General features: G+C 43.1%; 1 protein-coding gene across 1 annotated transcript in view; it reads right to left on the reverse strand.

Annotated features, from left to right (window-relative positions):
* Positions 1-9,505: 9,505 nt before the first annotated feature.
* SUGT1 (SGT1 assembly cochaperone of MIS12 kinetochore complex) overlaps positions 9,506-21,036 on the reverse strand; it is a 51,800-nt gene continuing 40,269 nt past the window's right edge. The window contains exons 11-13 of the mRNA XM_025185289.2: positions 12,618-12,708; positions 10,970-11,151; positions 9,506-10,069 (exon numbers count right to left, since the gene is read on the reverse strand). Of these exons, the coding sequence (XP_025041074.2) occupies positions 9,968-10,069; positions 10,970-11,151; positions 12,618-12,708 (375 nt within the window). The 3' untranslated portion in view covers positions 9,506-9,967. The remainder of the gene's footprint in view (positions 10,070-10,969; positions 11,152-12,617; positions 12,709-21,036) is intronic.

Consider the following 21,036-nt stretch of genomic DNA (forward strand, 5'->3'; position numbering starts at 1 on the left):
ACACCAAGTTGCTGCCCTACAACTGTATTCATCTGGCATATTGGACCTACCATCCCATGAGGCTGCCATTGCCCATGTGGAATAGGTTTTAATCTTGAATGAAGGATACTTCCACCTTGGCTTTATATGCCTATAAAATTCCCCACCTAATGTATCTGGATAAGGAGGCCCTAGAGGCTCTTGGTCCCTTAAGTCTGTGATGTATTAGAATAAATGAAGCATAAGTTTTTGGAGGGTCTTAATATAAATTGTCCTCCTGATGTGTGTCAAAGGTGTGCCATTTCCTTTTTTCCCCCCAAATGGTCTGGATTGGGCAAAAGAAGGGGAGTGAAACCTGGGACTGGTGAAAAAAAGAATGTATTTTAGGAGTGAATGATGGATCCATCATTATGGAAAATACAATTCTGAAGGAAGACAGAGGGCTCTGAACTATAAGACCCTTCATGAGTAACTTTGAAAAGTAACTTGGAAACAAAATACACATACGCTTTGGACAGAGGTTCGATTGGTGAAATTTAGAACATATTCAATACTAGGGAAAGATCTCATGAGGCTATGCTGTGAATATGAGGTGGTCTGATTAGTTTGGAAAAAATTTTTGATGTCAGGGTGATGGGATAAGGGAGGTTGACTGACCCTTGGCAGCCATTACGGAGTAGAAAACTGTTGTTTGCATGGGGGCATCACATGAATCCTCAGAAGGAGGAGGAGGTGCAGGAGCTACTGAGGTCACCGTGAATTGCTTAAGTCGAGGAGGCCACAGAAGCTGCCCTAAAAAAATCAACCCTGGACCTTCACTCTGGTGGTAGGTTCATGTGTCCAGCAGGGACACTGTATCAGGTCCTGCCAATGAAGAGGCCAGAACCTTACTGTTGCCAGAGGCACAGCAGCCTGGCAATGCCAGGAGAGGTGCTGAGATCAGGACCAGTACCATGAGCTGAGAGATACAAATGACTTGGCATCCAAGTCAGAAATACACTCCCCTGGGCCATGGAGGAGCTGAAGTGGATGGTGCCAGAGATCAGTGCCAAGAGAAATAACTGGGATGGCTCATTATGGCAGGCATCCCCCAGTGCTAGAGCAGTCAAGGAAGGCATGATCTGTGCCACAGGGGCCATGAGCTTCTGTGTCAGTAATACTCAGTTTGTAACTAAAAGGGACTATTACTATGGGGTGTCTAATAGTATGCACACTGCATTCTCCATGGCATAGTGATACTTTAACCGCCTGCAGGTGGAACCAAACCTGGGGCCTCAGGATAAGAGCCTCTACAGTTTGAGCTATAAAGCCAGCTGGCTCTCAGCTTAGGCTGTAGAATTCACTCATTGTTCTCTCTTGTCTTGCCATAAGTGGCCTAAGTGCCACTACATGGGACAGTGAACCACACCCACTAGGGCCACATCTACACTGCAGGCTTCTTGCACAAAAAGTTGTTGCGCAAGAGCCCATCCACACGGCCATGTGCTTTTGTGCAAGAGCGTCCATGGCAGCGTGGATGCTCTCTTGTGCAAGAAAGCGCTGATCATTTTAGCCTGTTACCCGTCCACACATGCCTTTCTGCGCAAGAGCTCTTGTGCAAGGCTTATTCCTCGTAGAAAGAGGAATAACTCTTGCGCTAAAAGCCCTGTGTTCTTATAATTTACTGTACTTTTTCTTGCTCAAGAACACACTTGTAGTGTGGACGCTCCACAAGTTTTTGTGCAAAAACTCTGCAGTGTAGACGTAGACTAGTGTGTGGGTTACAATATATCAGCAGTTACAGTCTATCAGACTGTTCTTAAGCTGAGAGCAGCACAACTCAGAAACCAGTGTCAGTATGGCACCCGGAAGTGCAGGGCAGCATAGTCTGTGGCCAGAGTCTGTGCAGTTTCCCTTGGCGTCAGGGTGACGCAGCCGTGTAGCCAGACTATGTGGCTTCCCAAGGGGACAGGGCCATGTGGCCTAATGGCAAAAGTTTATACAGCTCTCCGGGGGGCAGGGCCATACGATCTAGTGGTCAGAGCAAGGAAAGTGGGCCACTACATAAGGGTGAATAGCAGCAGGATAAGGGGACTCGGGCTAGGACACAACGGAAAAGGAAGGCTTAAGGCCGTCAGTCGCTGAGGAACCCTACTGCAGTATGATCTTGCTCCGGTGGTAGATACCAGTCCTCCCACTTCCCTGGGCCAATTCCCAAAGCATCTCCTCAGGTAACAGTTCATACAGCATTGAAATCTCCATGTTCTCTGGTGAGGGTAACTCCTATGCCTCCTTACGCTTATTGGACCACCACACTTGGGAAACCTTTGGTCAGATCGGGGGGCACCCTTGTTGCAGTCTAGTACAAAACACCTAGGCTGTGTCTAGACTGGCCAGTTTTTCTGGAAAATCAGCCGCTTTTCCGGAAAAACTTGCCAGCTGTCTAAACTGGCCGCTTGAATTTCCGCAAAAGCACTGACTTCCTACTGTAAGAAATCAGTGCTTCTTGCAGAAATACTATTCTGCTCCCGTTCAGGCAAAAGTCCCTTTTGCGTAAAGCTTTTGTGCAAAAGGGCCAGTGTAGACAGCTCAGATTTGTTTTCCACAAAAAAGCCCCGATCACGAAAATGGTAATCGGGGCTTTTTTGCGGAAGAGCGCGTCTACATTGGCACAGACGCTTTTCCGCAAAAAGTGCTTATGTGGAAAAGCGTCCGTGCCAATCTAGACGCTCTGTTCAGAAAATGCTTTTAATGGAAAACTTTTCCGTTAAAAGCATTCCCAGAAAATCATTCCAGTCTAGACGCAGCCCTAGAGTATCTAGCCAATACCAGTGATTGGTGTACTTGTTTCTTCACTATGGGCATTAGGGAATCAGGGCTTGTATCTTATGAATTAGTGGTTGTAACTTGACGACGACTCCTATATATCTAAAGGTATGTCACCTCTTCCTTACCACAATGACATTTTGCAGGGCTGGTCACCCGAAGGGCCTTGAAAATGAGAGCCATTTGCTGAAGATGGTCCTCCAAATTGCCACTTTAAATCACAATGTATCCATATAGGCAACTGCATATCAATCATGAGGCTACAGTACCCTGTTCTGTACCCTGTTCAACTGCTGGAGGGTAGCTACTCCATGTAGGCAAAAGGGTACTGTTATGAACTGGAAGAGGATGAATGGGGTGGGAAATGCTGACTTTGCCTTCGAGTTTGAGACTTGCGTATCTGTCAATATCCTTTTGTTAACAATCAACAAATATTTGGCTCCCCCTGGTCATTCCAAGAGTTCTTGGATGTGTAGCATCAGATATCTCTTGGTTCAAAGTGTAGCACCGACCTTTTGAAAATCAATGCAAAATTGGATGGTTCCATTTGGAAGAACCCGTATGATGGGGCTTCATTATTCAGGCCAAGATTCTTCCATCACTCCCATCTCAAACGTCATCTCCAATTCCTGGTGGATGGGATCCCACTTCTTGGAAAGGTACTGATAAGTCATCCCCCACCCACTGTCCTGGAGTTGTTACAAGGTGGTGGTTTATGATATCAATCTACCCTGGGCATGACAACAAGACATCCAGGAATTTCTGTATGAGATGTTGTAATTGTTCTCATGCATGAGGTTAAGATCTCCCATTACCAACAGCTTCAGACCCATTAGTGGTCCTAGTTTCAGTTCCAGGGGTGACGGTGCAATGAATAAGGCCTCTCTGATCTTCAGGCTTTCAACAAGTTCACATGGTACGTACATACTTCTTTACATTGACACACCTCAAACGGGCCTTGCCATTTGGCTTATCGCTTTGACATGGAAGAAAATAATGATACAACCCAGTCCCCAGGCTCAAAGCTACATACCTCAGTCCCAATTTTGTATTGTTGGGTCTACAAGGCTCATAAGTTCTCGAGTGAAGGCATCAAGGCCAGAAGACACTTAACTTCATAACACATAGTGGGTTGATCCTAGGGCCTGTGTCTCTTGCACTTTCTAGTCCTCTTTTAGAAGATCAAGGATGCCCCAGGGTTGTCTCCCATAGAGCTCAAAGGAAGAGAACCTGGTCAAAACTTGTGGGACCTCCCTCAAGGAAACAGGAGAGCAGGAAACAATAAGTTCCAGTGTTGGGATTTATGAACTTGTGGAACATGGACTCGAGGGTTCCTTTAAAGCATTCAACTAATCCATCAGTTTGTGGGTGGTAGATTGAAATCTTGAAGGTCTGAATATTTATGAAATGGCACAACTCAGCTATTAATTTGGAAGACACACTGGTGTCCTGATAAACTAGGATTTGAGTAGCCCAACCTGGGTGAAAATCTTCACTAGCTCCATCATGATGCTAGGGACCATCCCTATGCATAAGGAAATGGCCTCGGGGTAGCATGTTGCATAATCCACAAGTACAAGAATGACTCAGTTACTTGTCTGGCTCTTCTCTAGTGGCCCCACAAAATCTATGCCAACTCTTTCAAATGGCATGCCAACTACGGGGAGTGACATGGGGGGGCTAAAGGGTACCCCTTTCAGTCTGGGGTGCTGGACAGGAGGCATAATAATTCCTTACCTTCTGATGTATGCCAGGCCTAAAAAAAAAAGTTGTGCTAACCTCAAGGATCTTCTCTCAAGTGATCTGCCAAAAGTACCGCATGAACCAGCTGCAGGAAACTCCAGCATAACCTCCAGGACACCAAGAGCTGTCACTTCTTGCATGTGGGTTCCTGCACTAATCGGTAGAGGAGGTCCCCTTGGATCTCAAACCAGGTTCCTTGGGGGAGGTCATGGTATACTGTCTCCATGGTCTGAGGTCACTGCCTATTCCTAAGGCTCAACAAAAGGATATGTCCTCATCATGCTTCAACTCCACTGGAGTATCTTCTATATGGTGCTACCTGCTTGGTAGGACTTGGCAGGTGGGTTAGGGGGTTTAGAGAGCCCTTCCCCAAGATTGGTTTCCAAAGGGTGGCCAAATAATTTTCCCCTCAATGACTCAGCTTCTTCCCCTCCTTAATGTTGCTGTCCACGGTCCTGCAGGATCTCCTGGAATTCTGGCCATTCTCCCCCTCCACCCCCAATACCACAAGGGAGGCCGGTTGGAAGCTATGACAACCAGGATAATTTCTTCCCAGCAGAAGACCTCAAGCCTTACGTAGGTGGTTGGGTATGGCTGTATATCCCCATGGATAAGCTGAAAAACTCCCAACAAGCAGTTTTTCTGAACCTCTCTTCCAGGTTCAGGAGCTGGCTACACAGACTTGCCTATAATTACAATCCATGTGGGGCAGTCCCACAGAAAGTGCCCTGCTTGGTCCCACTTTCAGCAGCAGTCTCAGGCTCCCCTAGCCCTGGTATATGCCTTCAGGTTTGTTTGGTTTTTTTGAGGGTCTCCTCCGCTGTTCGTCAAAGTTCAGCTGACGGTATGCCTGCATTCAAGGATTGGGAGTTTAGCTGGTGGAGAAGGTGTTGTGATTCCACTGCGTCTATTTTGTAGCTGAACCCAGATCCACCAAGGCAGCCATTTTTTGGATCGGTGTGACAGTCAGCTGGCTAAGCCAGAGCTCTGCCACTGTAGCCTGGCTAAAGAGGCTGAGGAGAAGCAGCTGAGCAAGCCCAGGCCTGCAGGGCTATTAGAAGCAGCTGCGGGCCTCACTGGGCGAGGTCTATATAAGGCAAAGGAAGGAAGCAGGAGGGGGCAAGGAGGCATAAGAAGCCAGGGTATGGCTGACTGTGCTCCCAGGCAGACAGAGGAGCTGGCTGAATTGACTGTAAGCTTTGTACATGGAAAGTGGTGGGAACTAATAATAAAAGCACGGATGACTGCACCAGAAGACTCTGGCTGATTTGTGGACTAGAAGGTATCCCAGACCAAGGGGCCTGAGTGGGGACTTCGCCACAATCAGTCACTCTTGTTGGGTCTGGTGTTGCTGCTGTTGATTGGCCTTTCCAAATACCATTTCAAAATCTTGTCAGTCTCCATCTTGGGCAAAGTGACAAGCAGGCAGGTGAAGGAAGGTCAGTCTGCAAATGTTCTCCTGCCCCTGGGGCCTTCACTAGGACCCCGTTGTTGTCCATACTCACAACCGTGTGTTGTGAGATATGCGCATTCGACCTTCCTTAAGGAGGGTTGGGATAGTGACACAACCAGAGTTACAGTCTATCGAACTTGCCTGAAAGAGCAGTACAGTCCAGAGGATAGAGTCACTATGGCGGTCCTCGAGTGCAAGGCAGCACAACTTACTAGCAAAAGCCTATCCAATTTTCCTTGGAATCAGGACTGCATGACCTAGTAGCCAGAATCTATACAGCTGCCTGTGGAAACAGGGCTGCATGGCCTAGTGGCCAGAGCCATGGAAGTGGGCCACTAGCTAAGAGTAACTGGTCACTGCATAAGGAGACCTGGATCCTCCCTCTGCACTGGGCTCAGGGCCCTGTTTGCCAAGGGAGTGATTGTCACTCAGCAGGGAATTCTACTGCAAAATGCTAACCTTGTTTGGATGGTAGATATCGCTCACCCTGCCTCCCTGGGCCACTGCATACCACATTTCCTGAAGTAACCATCCATACAGCCTTAGGATCTCCATGTTCTCTGGTGGGGGATACTCCCTGGAGGTTGACTCTCTGCAACCCACTGGAGACTGCAGGAACCAGAAAACCTAGGGACCTGTCTGGTGAACTGCCATCTGTGGTCTGGAGCCTCCACCAAACATCTTCTCCCCTGGGTGTCAGCACAGAATGAGCTGGGCTACTCCCTTTTATACCAAGGTAACAGTTGGAGCATGCTCAGCATGGTCTGAGGGACCCATAATATGGGATTAACCCTCTCCTGTCCAGTGAAAAGTAGGCACACCCCACCACAGGTCTAACAACAAGAATGTCATATGAAAGATATGCAAGGTAACTGTCCCACCCAGCACCAGTGAAGCCTCAGATGGAGTTGTATCCAATTCTGAGCACCACACTTTAGGAAAGAGGGACAAATTGGAGAGTCCAGAGAAGGGCAAAAGGGACAAAAAGTTTAGGAAACTTAACATAGGAAGAAAAATTAAATAAACCAGGAAGATTGGAGGTATGTCTACACTAAGTTTCCCCCCCCCCCCCCCCCGAAAAACAGCATTTTTTCCAAAAAACTTCAATTACGTCCACATTGCAATCATGTTCTTTCGAAAAAAATGGAAAGAACTGAAGGGTTTTTCCAACATTGGTAAACATTTTTTTACGAGGAAGAAGCCTTTTTCTGAAACAGCTCTTTTGGAAAAAGGTGCGTGTGATGGGGAAGAGGGAATTCTTTCGCAAGAAGAGGAAAGAAGAAAAATCACAGGTGCCCTGGTGGCCATTCCACCCATAGTAATCAGTTTACATGAGACAGTGTCCATTCTACGTGGATGCTATCTGACAAAAAAGCAGATCGCTTTTTTGGTGCGCTTTTGCAGTGTGGACACTCCCTTTCGGAAGATGTTTCTTCAGAAGATCTCTTCCAGAAAAGCTTCTTCCAAAAGAAGCCTACAGTCTGGACATAGCCTGAGTCTTGAGAAAAGACGACTAGGGTGGAGGGAGATCTCATAACAGCCTTCAAATACATTACCTATTATTGCTACTCCTATTGTGGTGTGAAAAATGTTCATTCGGAGTCTGGACCTGACAAAAAAAATAAACTGACAAGTCCTGTATAACAAAAAGGCTGCTTACAAAGACAGTCAAATGTTCTTCATATCCAATGAAGGTAGAACATGCAGTAAATGGTCTTACTTTGCAGCAAGGGAGATTTTGCTTAGATATTACAGAAAAATCTAACTATAAGAGTACTTAAACTCTGAAATATGCTGTCAAGGGGCACTAGAATCCCCTCTCATTGGAGGTTTTGGAGAACACATTGGAAAATATGTCAGGAATGATTTAGGTTTATCTACTCCTGCCTCAGCCCAGAGGGTGCACTAGATGACCTCTTGAAGTCACTTCCAACCTTACAGTGCTATGATTCTATAAGCACTCAGAAGTTTGGGGTTACCGATATGTTTCATTAGCAAAATTAAAATTTTTCCCCACCACTATTCTGAGCAGTTCTCCCTTCCCTCCCAGACTATATGAAACTTCCGATATTTTGGTCAACTGTATTTGCAACAAGTGGGTAACAGATCAGGAGGACAGCTTACCAATGTTGGCAGCACCTAACAGGCCTTACATAAGAACGGCCATACTGGGTCAGACCAAAGGTCCTTCTAGCCCAGTATCCTGTCTACCGACAGTGGCCAACACCAGGTGCCCCAGAGAGGGTGGACCAAAGACAACGATCAAGCGATTTGTCTCCTGCCATCTCTCTCCAGCCTCTGACAAACAGAGGCCAAGGACACCATTTTATCCCCTGGCTAATAGCCTTTTATGGACCTAATCTCCATGAAATTATCTAGCTTCTCTTTAAACTCTATTATAGTCCTAGCCTTCACAGCCTCCTCTGGCAAAGAGTTCCACAGGTTGACTACACACTGTGTGAAGAAGAACTTTCTTTTATTCGTTTTAAACCTGCTACCCATTAATTTCATTTGGTGACCTCTAGTTCTTCTATTTAGGGAACTAATAAATAATTTTTCTTTATCGGCCCTCTCCACCCCACTCATGATTTTATAGACTTCTATCATATCCCCCCTCAGTCTCCTTTTTTCTAAACTGAAAAGTCCCAGTCGCTTTAACCTCTCCTCATATGGGACCCGTTCCAAACCCCTAATGTTAATGTGGGGGCCTTAATGTTAATGTGATAAAATAAGACATGAAAAGAGGGATTAGAGAACATATTTGCATCCCTTTGAAGGCCCACAGCCAACCAAGCAAAGTATGCATGCAGAGAGAGGGTGGGGGCTCAACCCTGAAGACTGTGATCTCAATTTCTATATCCTATTGCCTTTTAAAGCTTTATCAGGATGGAAGGCCTGTACTGAGGTAGAGTAAGGATGCTGAGGTTCTTCTTTAAAAATACTGAAACACTCAATGCAATGTCCTGCTTTTTAGAAGATCGATACAAACAAAAAGTTCTCTAATCCCTCTTTTCAGGTCTTATTTTATTACTTTAACCTTAAAACTTGTTAGTTGCTGCCAACATTGGTAAGCTGTCCTCTTGATCTGTTAACCATATTTGTTGCAAGTACAGTTGACCAAAACCAAATCTATGCATTATTGTTTTTCTATCTCCTTTCCCCCAGGAGTAGAAACAGAGGACTGACAAAGGACACATCTGTCTATAGACAAGGTAGATAGATCTTTTCCAGATATAGTAGTCTTCTTCTCTACTCCCACCACCTGGTGTGCACATCCCCCCACAAGTACGAAGCATGGGGGCCCTAGCAATTCCTCACTCCTGATGCTTCCATTTCAGCCTTCCCTCCTTGGTGATTCCTGTTCCTTCAAGAAAAAGGTGAGAGAGAGTTCATTCTTCTTTTAGCAGAGTGGGACTCTTGCTCCTATGCACTCACAATATCTGTATTACTCAGCTTTTACGTCTCCAAATATATATTTTGATTTTATGTTTTTTCTTCCACAGACAAACATAAAATGAACCAAACTTCTTTATGGAAAAAAATTTATTTTACAGTTTTATTCTTAAGCAGAGTTAAAGAGCAAACAATTAACACCGTAACTGAAAAGTGTGTTTACTCAAAGTTGCCAGCGCTAATAAATTATTCAACGGGAACACTGAATTAAAAATAAGGCAATAATCCTAACAGCCCATTAAAGGTCTCCTCATCCCCCAAAGTACAGAACTGATAAAGCTAGTAGAAAATGTGTATTTATGACGTAGTTCAATCTGTTTCTGAAAACCCCCAATGGACAGGAGTGATGAAAAATAGGCTTCCATTCCTGATTATACCTGAACACCTGTAGACAAAGCAATTATTAACACACACAAGATGTAAAGATGATAATTCCAACCTTCAGGGGAACATTCAGTGCTGTAAATCCAAGAATGCTATGTCACAATGGTCAGTGGGTGAATACAGGCAATACAAAGATGCCAAATAAACAGATTAGAATTTTTTCCATTCCATGTCATCAGGAGGATTTACTTCAACCTTCCTTTTCCCCACATCAGACCAGTTCGTGCTCAGAACAGTCCCTCCAGACTCCATCTGCAATATTGAAGAAAAATTATTTAGTCTGATAAAGTTAATGATAGCCAGTCATTTAAAATAATCCACATTTTTATAGCAGATTATATCCTGCAAGGCACGAAACAATGCACTAATGCAGATTCTCTTGGCATTCTCCAGATCTTCTCAAACCCTTCCCTATATCCTATGTGAAATTATGGTTATATTAAACAAAAATTACTTGATCTAAACATTGGATGTGAATATTTTGTATCAATCTTCACATATTTCACACAAGATTTTTATATTAAAGTTTAATAAAGCAATAATTCCTGTTGTCATATGTCCATTTTTGATGTGATTAAGACAAATATGTAGTGATGTTACTTCAGTAGCCTCTAATACTCCACTCATTTGTTCTTATGCATCTAAAATTTCTGTTGAAAATTAACAACTGACAGAAAATGGAAGAGTCAGACTCTCTCCTATGAGGATCTTATGACCAACCACAAAAGGAGCAAGGTACTTCTACTAATATTAGTACAGACTCAAACAAACAAATGAGCAAGGATGAAGAGCAATCTTTGTGTTCCAAGTCCAAGCTCACGCTCACAACTCAAAATTAACAATATAGAGAAATGCAACTCTTTTGTATGCCAGTTCTTAAAAATGCTATGATACCAATAGCAGTGGATCATTTGTTTTCACACACAGTAGGAACTGTAGTGACCTGCTAGTGATATCTGTGTGTGCACGCGCTCTTGCAAGTATTTTGTGTAGTTATGCATTTTACTGCAAGTGCAAACAGAAATGTCTAAATATTTGCCTCAAATTATCCCATTTGCATATGTAAATGGAGGGCCAACAAAATTTGGCCTCCAGATATCATTTTATTTATTTCACAACATTCACAAATATGTAAGGATACTGAAATCTTACAAAGGATTTATTCATGGCACGTTTAACTTCATCTGTACCATCCGAATAGATTTGCTGAAAGAGTTTATTTAAAGCAGCATCCCCCTCTAATTTTTCATTCTTTTCTTCTTCTTTGATTTCAATCACCAGTTTGTCCCAGTTCCTTGTATAATGCGAAGACGACGGATATAGGTGTTGGGAGTCTGAAAATTAACATCTACAGTAAGTTAGATTGGCATTTTTGGCAATATTTAGAGCATGAAATAATTAATGCTACTAAGAATTGAGCAAAAAGTACCATGGATCTATAAGTTCAGATCTTGCCAGAAAAGCCCAATTGCTTTTCGGACAAAATTTTTAAGCTAACAAATTAATGGAAATGCTGGATATTAGAAGAACATCTGATACAGCAGCAATACCCTATCTTGTAAAATTCAATAAAAATTTGGTTTGAATAGAAGCCATGATTAACGATTAAAAATTGTCTTTTAAACATGAAAATGATGAACCTGACAATGTATTCATGTGTCACAAGTTTGTGTTATTCAAGATCTTAGGACCTGATCCAATGAGCAGTGAAGTCTGTGGGAGTTCTTCCATTCAATGGGTGTTGGATCATAACCTTCATGATCCCTGGAAGACTGGCTAATGATCACATTAAAATGTCTTGCAATTCATACTAAAAATCAGGTGTTGCTGCAAACATCAGTGAAGGCAGACAAAAAAGGAACCTAGCAAGGCAGGAAACATGGGGAGAATTGAAGATCATCTTGAAAAGTATTCTGAAGAAAAATGCAGTGGGAAGAAGAAATAAGCAAAGCAGTAATGCCTATTATGTGTGGATATAAACAGAAGTTGAGCTTTTACTGAACGCGGCAGCAAAAAATGCTAATGCAATTTTGGGGAACTTATGCAGAAATATCACATAAATCAGAGAGGTGACAACCAATGTTCTACAAATTTAAGTGTGTGAACAGAAGACTTCTTTCAGTTCTGGGTGCCTCAAAAATAAGGAGGTAAGTGAGAAGGAAAACGATGAACATGACACCAGGGATTAGGCAGCTATAGAGACTTATTTATAAGGTAACATTAATGAATGCAATACGTAGCTTAGCTAAGCAACGGTAGGAACAAAGAAGTGCACACACAGCATACTAGACCTACAAATTGCAGCTGTGAAAATGAAAGCAGAGAGGCATTTTAGATGGTACAAGAGGGCATAAGTAATGAACTGAAATTAAAAAGGATAATTAAGTCAAGTATATCAGGAAGATCTTCTGATGTATGTGAGCGCTAATTTTTTCCAAAAGATACAAGCCCCTCCCAATGCAATAAAGGAGAATACAACTTAATTAGGGTTCCCAATCAAAGGATAAACTTCCAGAGAAACCCAGATGACCAACACACATCCTGAATAATCCTCTCGGGTAAATGACCAGAGTGAACGGCTTAATTCTTAGGGCTTTGCTACCAATCAGAATCCATTCCCACTATGCATGGAATTCATGAAATTAAAGTATCAGAATTACATATTTATATTTACTATAGGTAAACCTTTTGCTACAAGATTTTATATTTTATAAAGACATTCTATGTAATTGAAAAAAAAAATTAAATAGGACAGTACATACATTTGCATTGAATGCAGAATGAAGTAAAAAACACAAACCTGATGTATTCTGTTTTAGCTTAGGAGAATCTTCTTGCCCCTCCAGCTTCTCCCATCTTATAGCCTCTGGCTTCTTCATTTTTATCTCAATCTATAGAACATACAAGGTGTATAAAGACAAAAACCTGTAAATCCAGATCACAATAAATAGTTTTGCAGATTAAAGTTGGCTAAGTTGCAGGATAGTCAGAGGTAGCAGATACTAATTTATTATTTTAAAAAAAATCTCAAATCTATACCATCCAGTTACACAAAAGTTAAACTAGGAATAATTTTATTAAGCTCATTTTCCTCCCTTCCTATTCCCTATTGTTCATTATTCACTCCAGTCTTGTTTCACATTAGATTTAAGCTTTTATGGCAGGGACTGTGTCTGCATGTCAATACAGTATCTAACACAATGAATCCCCATTCTTAGATCCTTTGAACACTATAGCAATACAAGTTATACATGAAAACAAAATGCAATTTTTACATCAACAGAATTCAGCAGATTCAGAATTCAATAGCTTAACTCAAACTTCTCATCTAAACATTTAGTAGTTGAAGCGCAATACATAATTACAAACTAAGCAATAGCTGGGAGCTATTAGCAGTTTCCAGAAAGCATTAAAAACTCTAAGCTGGTTTAGAGGTTAAATAAAAACCTAGCCTTTAAGACTGTTAGGGTAGAAAATGTCTAGTATTCATCCCAAATTTGGCAGTGAAGAGTGGACACAGTAAACACAATGTAAAACAGCTTCTTTTTACACAGCCATATAGTTATCTGCTGCACCCTTTAATCCCTTTACTTCAAAATAGCCACATTCAGATGTCTTCCCATACGTGTTAAACTTATATTTTTGCTTTGGAACTTTATAATTCAGTATCCAGTGGGAAAATTCAAAACAGATGTAATTTTTCTAAATGCTACAGAAGATTCAGTATTTATATTTAAGACAAACCTCAAAACAGAACTATACTGTTTATTTACAAGAATACAGGGTTCATATGATGCTACAGTACCTTGTGACTTGTTAAATATTAAAAATTCCCTATTTTGTCTGATCAGAATACATAGTTCTACCTAAAACCACTATAACCTGGGGATCCCTGCAGACCTAACAAAGAGACATTTGTAAAATGCTAGGTCCAGAGCTCCTACCAACAAACTGCTTAAATACCATCATGCTGATCAGAAATTTGAACTCCTACTTCATCCATTCATCAAATCAAGCTACAGGTAAGCAATAATTTAAGATGGTTTTTAAAACAGTAAGGAAACTCACAGTCATTTCTGCAATCCCTAGGTTTCTGCTTTGAAGTCCAGCGTATTCAAAACTGTATGTTGGGTTTTAAAGTGCATGAAACATTCAATTATCCCTGCTTTTTCTTTGGGAGGGTTGCACACCATCATTCCCCTTTCCTACATGAGTTTACATAGAGAATTACTCTGTTTACCAACAACCTGGAAAAGTGAAACAAAACACGGAACTTTAGTGATAAGTGATGAGAACGCCCTCAAAAGAGGCAAAGAAGGATTTTAACAAATGTTTTAACATGCCCTCAAAGTCTAAGAGGAGCAGCCCAAAGCAAAACAATGCTTCCTCCTCCACCATATACTCTGATCTCAACTATAATTCACAAGAGCAGGAACACATTGCTGCAACAATTTCTTATTACTGTACCTCACTTCCCTCACATCAAGTTAATATTCCTTTAGCACATTATCTCTCTGTTATTTTGGAGTGTTCAGCACCCTCCATGCAGCAGTTTCTGAAAAATATTTAATCGGTATCTTTTGAAACTTTTTCCTGTCTTAAAAGTGAAGTCACTTGCTATCGCTGCTGTTCGCATTTCTAGCAGTAAAGTCTACAAAATTAAATTGAATTCAGAAATGTTTAGTAACAGTAGTAATCAAACAAGGTTATTTGAAACTTAGCTGGCATCACACCTGATCAGAATAAACTGAACAATGCTTGATGGCCTTGTGGTTCCTGCTTCTGCACCACATTACACAGAAACCAATTCAGTTTTAAAGAGAGGAAGACAAGAAAAAAGAGCATGCCACAGAAGAACTAGAAGCCTCGGATGCATTTAGCAAAGAATTCTGGTACATCTGTCACAACTGAATTCTACTTTCTAAGGGGAGGGAATTAAACTTCGATTATGGAATAGTGGTGTTGTGTGTGGTTCCCAATATGGTACAAACGAATACGCTACATACTTATTAAACAGTAGCACCCCATTCTGTACTGTATCCTCCCCAACATAAAACTAGTATTAGATATGCTTTTAAAATTATTTTACTTGATGGTATAGGCAACATATTTGACATATGCAATTTTTTAATTTCTGATCAGCATGCTGGACCTTGTGCTAAATGAGACATTTAGCTGGATTTCATAATCCCAAACTGTTTTCCCCCTTTAACATTAAACTTACATTTGCCCTCTGCTGACCCAATTACCTACATGATTCAAGTTCTTTTGAACCTGAATGCACTGTTCATTTGTTCTGCCTCCAAATTCAGGAACTATACATTTAATAATTCCCAGACCTATGTCCCAATACTTGAGGTGTCAGAATGAAGCTCTCCTACATCCTACTGCCCTCAAAATATAAATTATAGACCAACAGTATACTCTATAAAACATTCCAATCAAATTGTATGACAACCTTTATCTTCTGCCCTTAGAAAGTCTTTCCCCTCCAGCGCCTGCCTGTATTTTACTTCTTTCGTGCCTCTACATTAGGACTTCTAAAGAATCTGACAAGCTTACAAATCAGAAATGAATCACTAAAGTGCCATTAATCTAACAGCACTGGGAGTGTAGCTCCTCTGGACCCCAAGCCAGAAAGTTTCAGTATTGTCATCTACTCTCCTTGTGGAGGTAGTTTACACAGAGTACTGGGAGATCTCTCTTAGAGCTCATGCTGTGGCCACACTTTCTGTTTAAAGCGCTGCTGTAGCAGTACTGCCATGGCTGCACTTTAAACTTTTAAGTGTAGACAAAGCTTAAGTGCTTTACAGCATATTAAATTATTCTCCTTAATAGCTAAGGGTGTGTTAGTTACAAGACTAAGAACAGTCAGCACCCTTCTGGCTTCTTAACATGTCATCAATGAAGAAAAATCTGTTCTTGATTCCAACCTAAGTATGAAGAAACAATGGTGAAATTTCATGGGGAAGTGTCAAATTAACAAAAGTTATGGAGAAATAAGAGAAGTGAGGGGATATCAGGGAATGTCCATGATCTATGCCAGGGGTGGGCAATGTACGGACAGGAGCTGATTTTAAGTGGCAAACGCAGTCCGTGGCGGGAGCTCAGCATCCACCCCTGAAGTGGGGACCCTGAACAGCTGCAGGGCTTGGAGCACAAGCTCCAGCTTCTGGGCACATGGGAGGAGGAGAGGTGAAGAAATCACCTATCAAACCTGTCCCCCCCCTCGCATCCGACCCCGGTGCCCCACCCGCTTCCACCAGGCAGCACGGGGATCCCACTCAGAGCTGCGGGATTGAGGTCCCACCCCCACATGCGTGCTACTCCACCTGTCCCTGCCCCTGGCATGCGGGGAATTACAGGTGGGGGGTGGGGTGGGAACATGCTGCCCTGCCCCCAGCGCCTGGCCAGGACTGTCCCCCGACCAGCTGCCACCGCATAACACAGACCAGGGGGTGGGGGGAAGAAGGATCTGGGGTGTTGAGGGCTGGGGGGGGGGGGGGGTTGTGCTGAGGCAGTGGGGGGCTGGGCGAGAAGGAAGTAATGGAGTGGGGAAGTCCACCCGAGAGCCACTTCGGCTCCTTATCCCCACCACGGGCGGCACGGGGACCCCGCACAGAGCCAGTATCTCCTCCTTGGGAGGGTGGGAGAATGGAGGGTCAGGGGGTGAGCAGGGACCAGGGTGAGGCGGTATTGGGGGAATGGGGGGCTGGGCTGTTATGGGGTCAGGGTCAGAGGTTGTAGGACGTGGGGGCACATGGTAAAGTGTGATCTCTCACCACAGGCAAGGCTGTGCAAGGAGCAGACCCCAGGGACTGCCCACAGCTTGACCCATGCCAGGGAGCAGGGCACAGACAGAGGGACAGAGCGCAAGCCCCGGACCGATGCAGGGAGAGAGCAGGCCTGCTGTGCTCTCAGGGAGGACAAGGATGCCCGGGTCAGTCCGTTGCTCTGAAATCATCCGCTGCTCTAATAAACTAGACCCCTTCCCCCAAGCTGGGGACAGAACATCAACCCCTTTAATATCACATCAGGGAAGTGAGGTCAGCGTCAACCAACAGTTCTTCCTGAAACCCACTGAACAACTGTGCAGTGCTGCTTTTACACAGCTCCAACCCAGAGGTGGCTGCATTTCAGCACTGAGCAGGGGATCTCTGCCCCACCCAGGACCAGCTACTTCTCTGCACCAGATAAGAGATCCCTGTATAACCAGCCCTCATGTCAAAGCTGCACAGTCCCTGTCTGTCTCATAACCTCTGAAGCATCCCTAAGAGTCCTGCTGGGAGGGGATGCTGGCAGTCAACATCTCTGGAAGAGTAAATAAACTAGACCAGTGGTTCCCAAACTTTTCGGCATCACGCCCCCTTTCTGATTTTTGAGAAACCCTCACCCCCCCCCAAAAAAACAAAAATAGCAGCAAAACTTGGAGGGGGGGAACTGAGGGTGGGGAATGGGTTGCCTCGCACCCCCCTGGAATTTCTTCTCACCCGCCAGTTTGGGAACCCATGAACTAGGTAGTCATGGGAGTGGGGAACCTAGGATCTACTTGCTTGGCCAAGAAGGAGCTGAGATCCTTCTTCCTCCCCACCCAGCTGGGGGAACAGCAGCACAGTGATGTGTTATCCAGAGACTTTCCTCACTGCAATGAGGCATGAAGCAGGTAAGCATTGCTCCTCATGCCAAGAGCCCACATCTCCAGCTTGTTCTTACACCTCCCCTTGCTCCTGCCCTCTCCCTCCTGGCCAGACACCCTCCTGCTTCTGCACCCTACCACACACTCTACCCAAACCTTGCATCCTCACTCCCTCCTGCACCCCACCTCTTGCCCAGATCCTGCACCCCATCCCTATCCCACTTGCTGGCAGACCTGTCTAGCACACTGAGCCTCTCATTTCTATCCCCACCTAGGAGCCTAAGGGGCTCTACAAATCAACTAACTCCAGAACCCCCAAAAAAGTAAATTTAGCTAATGGGAAGCCCTGAAACCTCAGTCTTCCCTGTCTCTTCCCCTCGTGGGGCTGGAGCACCAGAGGAGTGAGGTGTCTTAGTTGAGGGCCACATCAGTGAGGATGTGGGGGGTTTTGGAGGAGTTTTTTTGCTTCTTACTTGTGTGGTCCCCAACTGATTTTTCTGTGGGTCAGTGGCCTCCAATCCAAAAAAGTTCCCCACCCCTGCCATAAAGAAAGAAAACATTGAAACCTTTTGTGTTGGACATAAATTAATATTTTGCTTATTTAGTGAAAAGTTAATGTGAGAAAGTTAAAACACTTACACTGTTTAATAATTTAAATTAAAGCAGTCTCCTTAGCTGCAGCACTAGCAAAATGGCTCGGGCATAATTAACATTGAGTTTCCATGGGCAACTGGTGGTCCATGGAAAGTTTTGCACTGAGCCACGTGGTCCACAGACCAAAAAGTTTGAGAACCACTCTGCTAGAGGTAGAGTGTTTTCAGTTACTGAGACCAAGTCTACACTTAAAAGGCTGCAAGGGCACAGCAGGAAAAACCCCTCCCACATCCTAAATCTACTTTCCTGAGAGGTGGCAGTTGGGCCAACAAAAGAATTCCTAGCACTCTCTATATGCAGACTTAAGTATCAGAGGGGAGCTGTGTTAGTCTGAATCTGCAAAAGCGGCGAGGAGTTCTGTGGCACCTTATAGACTAACCTACACTTCAGTTAGTCTATAAGGTGCCACAGGACTCCTCGCTGCTTATGCAGACTTAGGTCATCTTAATTATGTTGCTCCATGGGTGTGGCTTTTTCACACCTCTGAGTGACATTACTGGGTCACCTTAATTTTCTAATGTAGAAAATAAAAACACCTTGAGCTCCTCAGGGACACTTACTAGGTCTTCCTTTACTTGTCAAGTGTTATGCGTAACTATAACAATGCCATTATACAACTGACACTGTAAAACACCATAACAAGTTATTCTGTTGCTTGCTTGTTCACCTTAGCTATCTGGCAGATTTAGAACCATATTCTCTAATTTTTGTTGTTAGTCTTTAGCGTTTAACTTTAATTCTTATTTTTGAGCTCTGATTCAGTAACAAAAATAAGTGACTAACGTATGGTTAACCACTGCTATTTTACAATCTATGTACAGTATTGTACTTTTGCCTACTAGTTTTATTGCACAGAATTAGCCAATGAGCTATTTGTATACTAGGCCATTAAAACTTTACTTCTAACAATTGTTGTTTTTACACGAAAGAGTAGGATACATTTTAAATAAGGTAGATACACTGTCCTCTTTTTTTTTTTTTAAACTGAATCTCTTTTCCCACCATACATCCACCTCTTGGGATTCCTTCTGAAGATCTTCCCTATCCATCACAGTACTGCCTCAATGCTTCAGGAAAATGCAAATAAAGCTTTACTATTTTTGCTGTTCCACTGATAATAGTACTTATTTGCAACTTTCCTCTACTTCAAATGGCCCTAAGCCACAGTCCTATTATGACAATTATTTCTGAAAGACAGTTTACAAAACAATTTCAACTCATAAGATGCAGCCATCTTAATCTTTAAGTCATTTCAATAACAGCAGCTGACTAAAAAAAAAAAAGATGAAAACATATGAGTGATAATAGTGATGACACGGTGAGACCTTGACTAAGACTCCTTCAGTTGAAGTAACTCATTAACTAAAGCAGCAGGCAGGAACAGAAAGGAGGTAAATGTATACTTTCACCACACAACCAGGCTTTCTAAAAATAGAAGCCTATGAACTTACATTTCTTGTGAGAAAGAAATTGAGAACTTTAGCTGATCTGATAAACATATAATTGTGAACACCAGATCACTATTTATTTAAATAGGTTTTAAATGAGTTTAAACACAAGTGACAGACTTGATTTGTGATAAATACCATGTCAGTCTGATGCACAGGAACCGACAGTCATTCTTCCATTCCTCTTTAGAGGGATTCTGACTACCTGGACAAAGGTGAATACATTTCACAATTTATTTTCATATATTACATGGCCAAAAGGGTCCATTGATCATCTCGTCTGACCTTTTCTACAACACAGCCCTGACTTTCCCAAAACTTACCCCTACATCCTATCTTTCAGATAAGCAGCCAATCTTGATATAAATATTGTCAATGATGGAGACTCCACATAACCCTTGATAAATTCTTCTAATTAGTTACCTTCACTGTCAAAAATTTAGACCATATTTCTAGCATGCACTTGTCTAGCTTCAACTTCCAGCCACTGGGTCATGTTGTATTTTTCTCTGTGAGACTGGAGAGCTCATTATTAGATATTTATCCCCAATGTAGCTACTTGTGGACTGTAATCAAGTCACCCTTCAACCATCTTTGTTAAGCCAAATAGATTAACGTTCTTCAGCTCATCACTATAAGGCATGTTTTCTAATCCTTCAATCATTCTCATGATTTCTCTGAGCAGTCTTAAATTTATCAACATCCTTCTTGAATTCGGGTATTTCAGAAGAGGTCACATTAGTGTCAAATACAGAAGTAAAATAACCTCTCTACTTCCACTTAAGATTCTCCTGTTTACACATCCCTTGATTGCTTCAGCATCACACTGAGAACTCATATTCACTTTATTTTTCTTCGTTTAAATCATTGTTCTGGGGCAGGGCTGGGGATGAAAGGCTTCCCCAGGCTTCCAGGGGGCAGGCTTCACCAGCTCCTCTCACAGCAGCTTTGGACCAGGTGAAAAGCACCTCTCTATGGCCACTGCAGTGGGCACAGCCAGGAGAGGAGCACGTAGTAAGATGAAGGCCTAAAACATAAGCCAATGCAGCCTAGGCCTGGTTTGAGGCCTGAGGCCTTGCTAACAATGGACAAAACAAGGTTAACATAAAGCAAACCTAAGATGTGAGCAAGAGACAGGCCCCAGCCCACAGAACTTGGCACGAACAGGGCTGAGAGTGCAAAACACTAATTGGTGCTAGGTACTGACTGCAGAACAATAACTGGTACTGGTCATAAGTTGAAATCACATGGTACCACTAGCTTATTAAAAAACACCTTGGTACCCACTCCTCACAGATACAGACCCAGCTTCAGGAAAGGGTCTAGAATGACAGCATGATGGATAGAGATGATCTAATCAAACCACGAGGTACAGGGTGATATCTAAGTAGCATCAGACGGTGGTAATCTGACAACATCAGAGGGTGGCAACCTGATACGTCAGCAGTGAGGTGTGACTTCTTGTACCTGTATGTAAAGGT

Source organism: Pelodiscus sinensis, chromosome 1, assembly GCF_049634645.1.
Source record: "Pelodiscus sinensis isolate JC-2024 chromosome 1, ASM4963464v1, whole genome shotgun sequence".
NCBI lineage: Eukaryota > Metazoa > Chordata > Testudines > Trionychidae > Pelodiscus > Pelodiscus sinensis.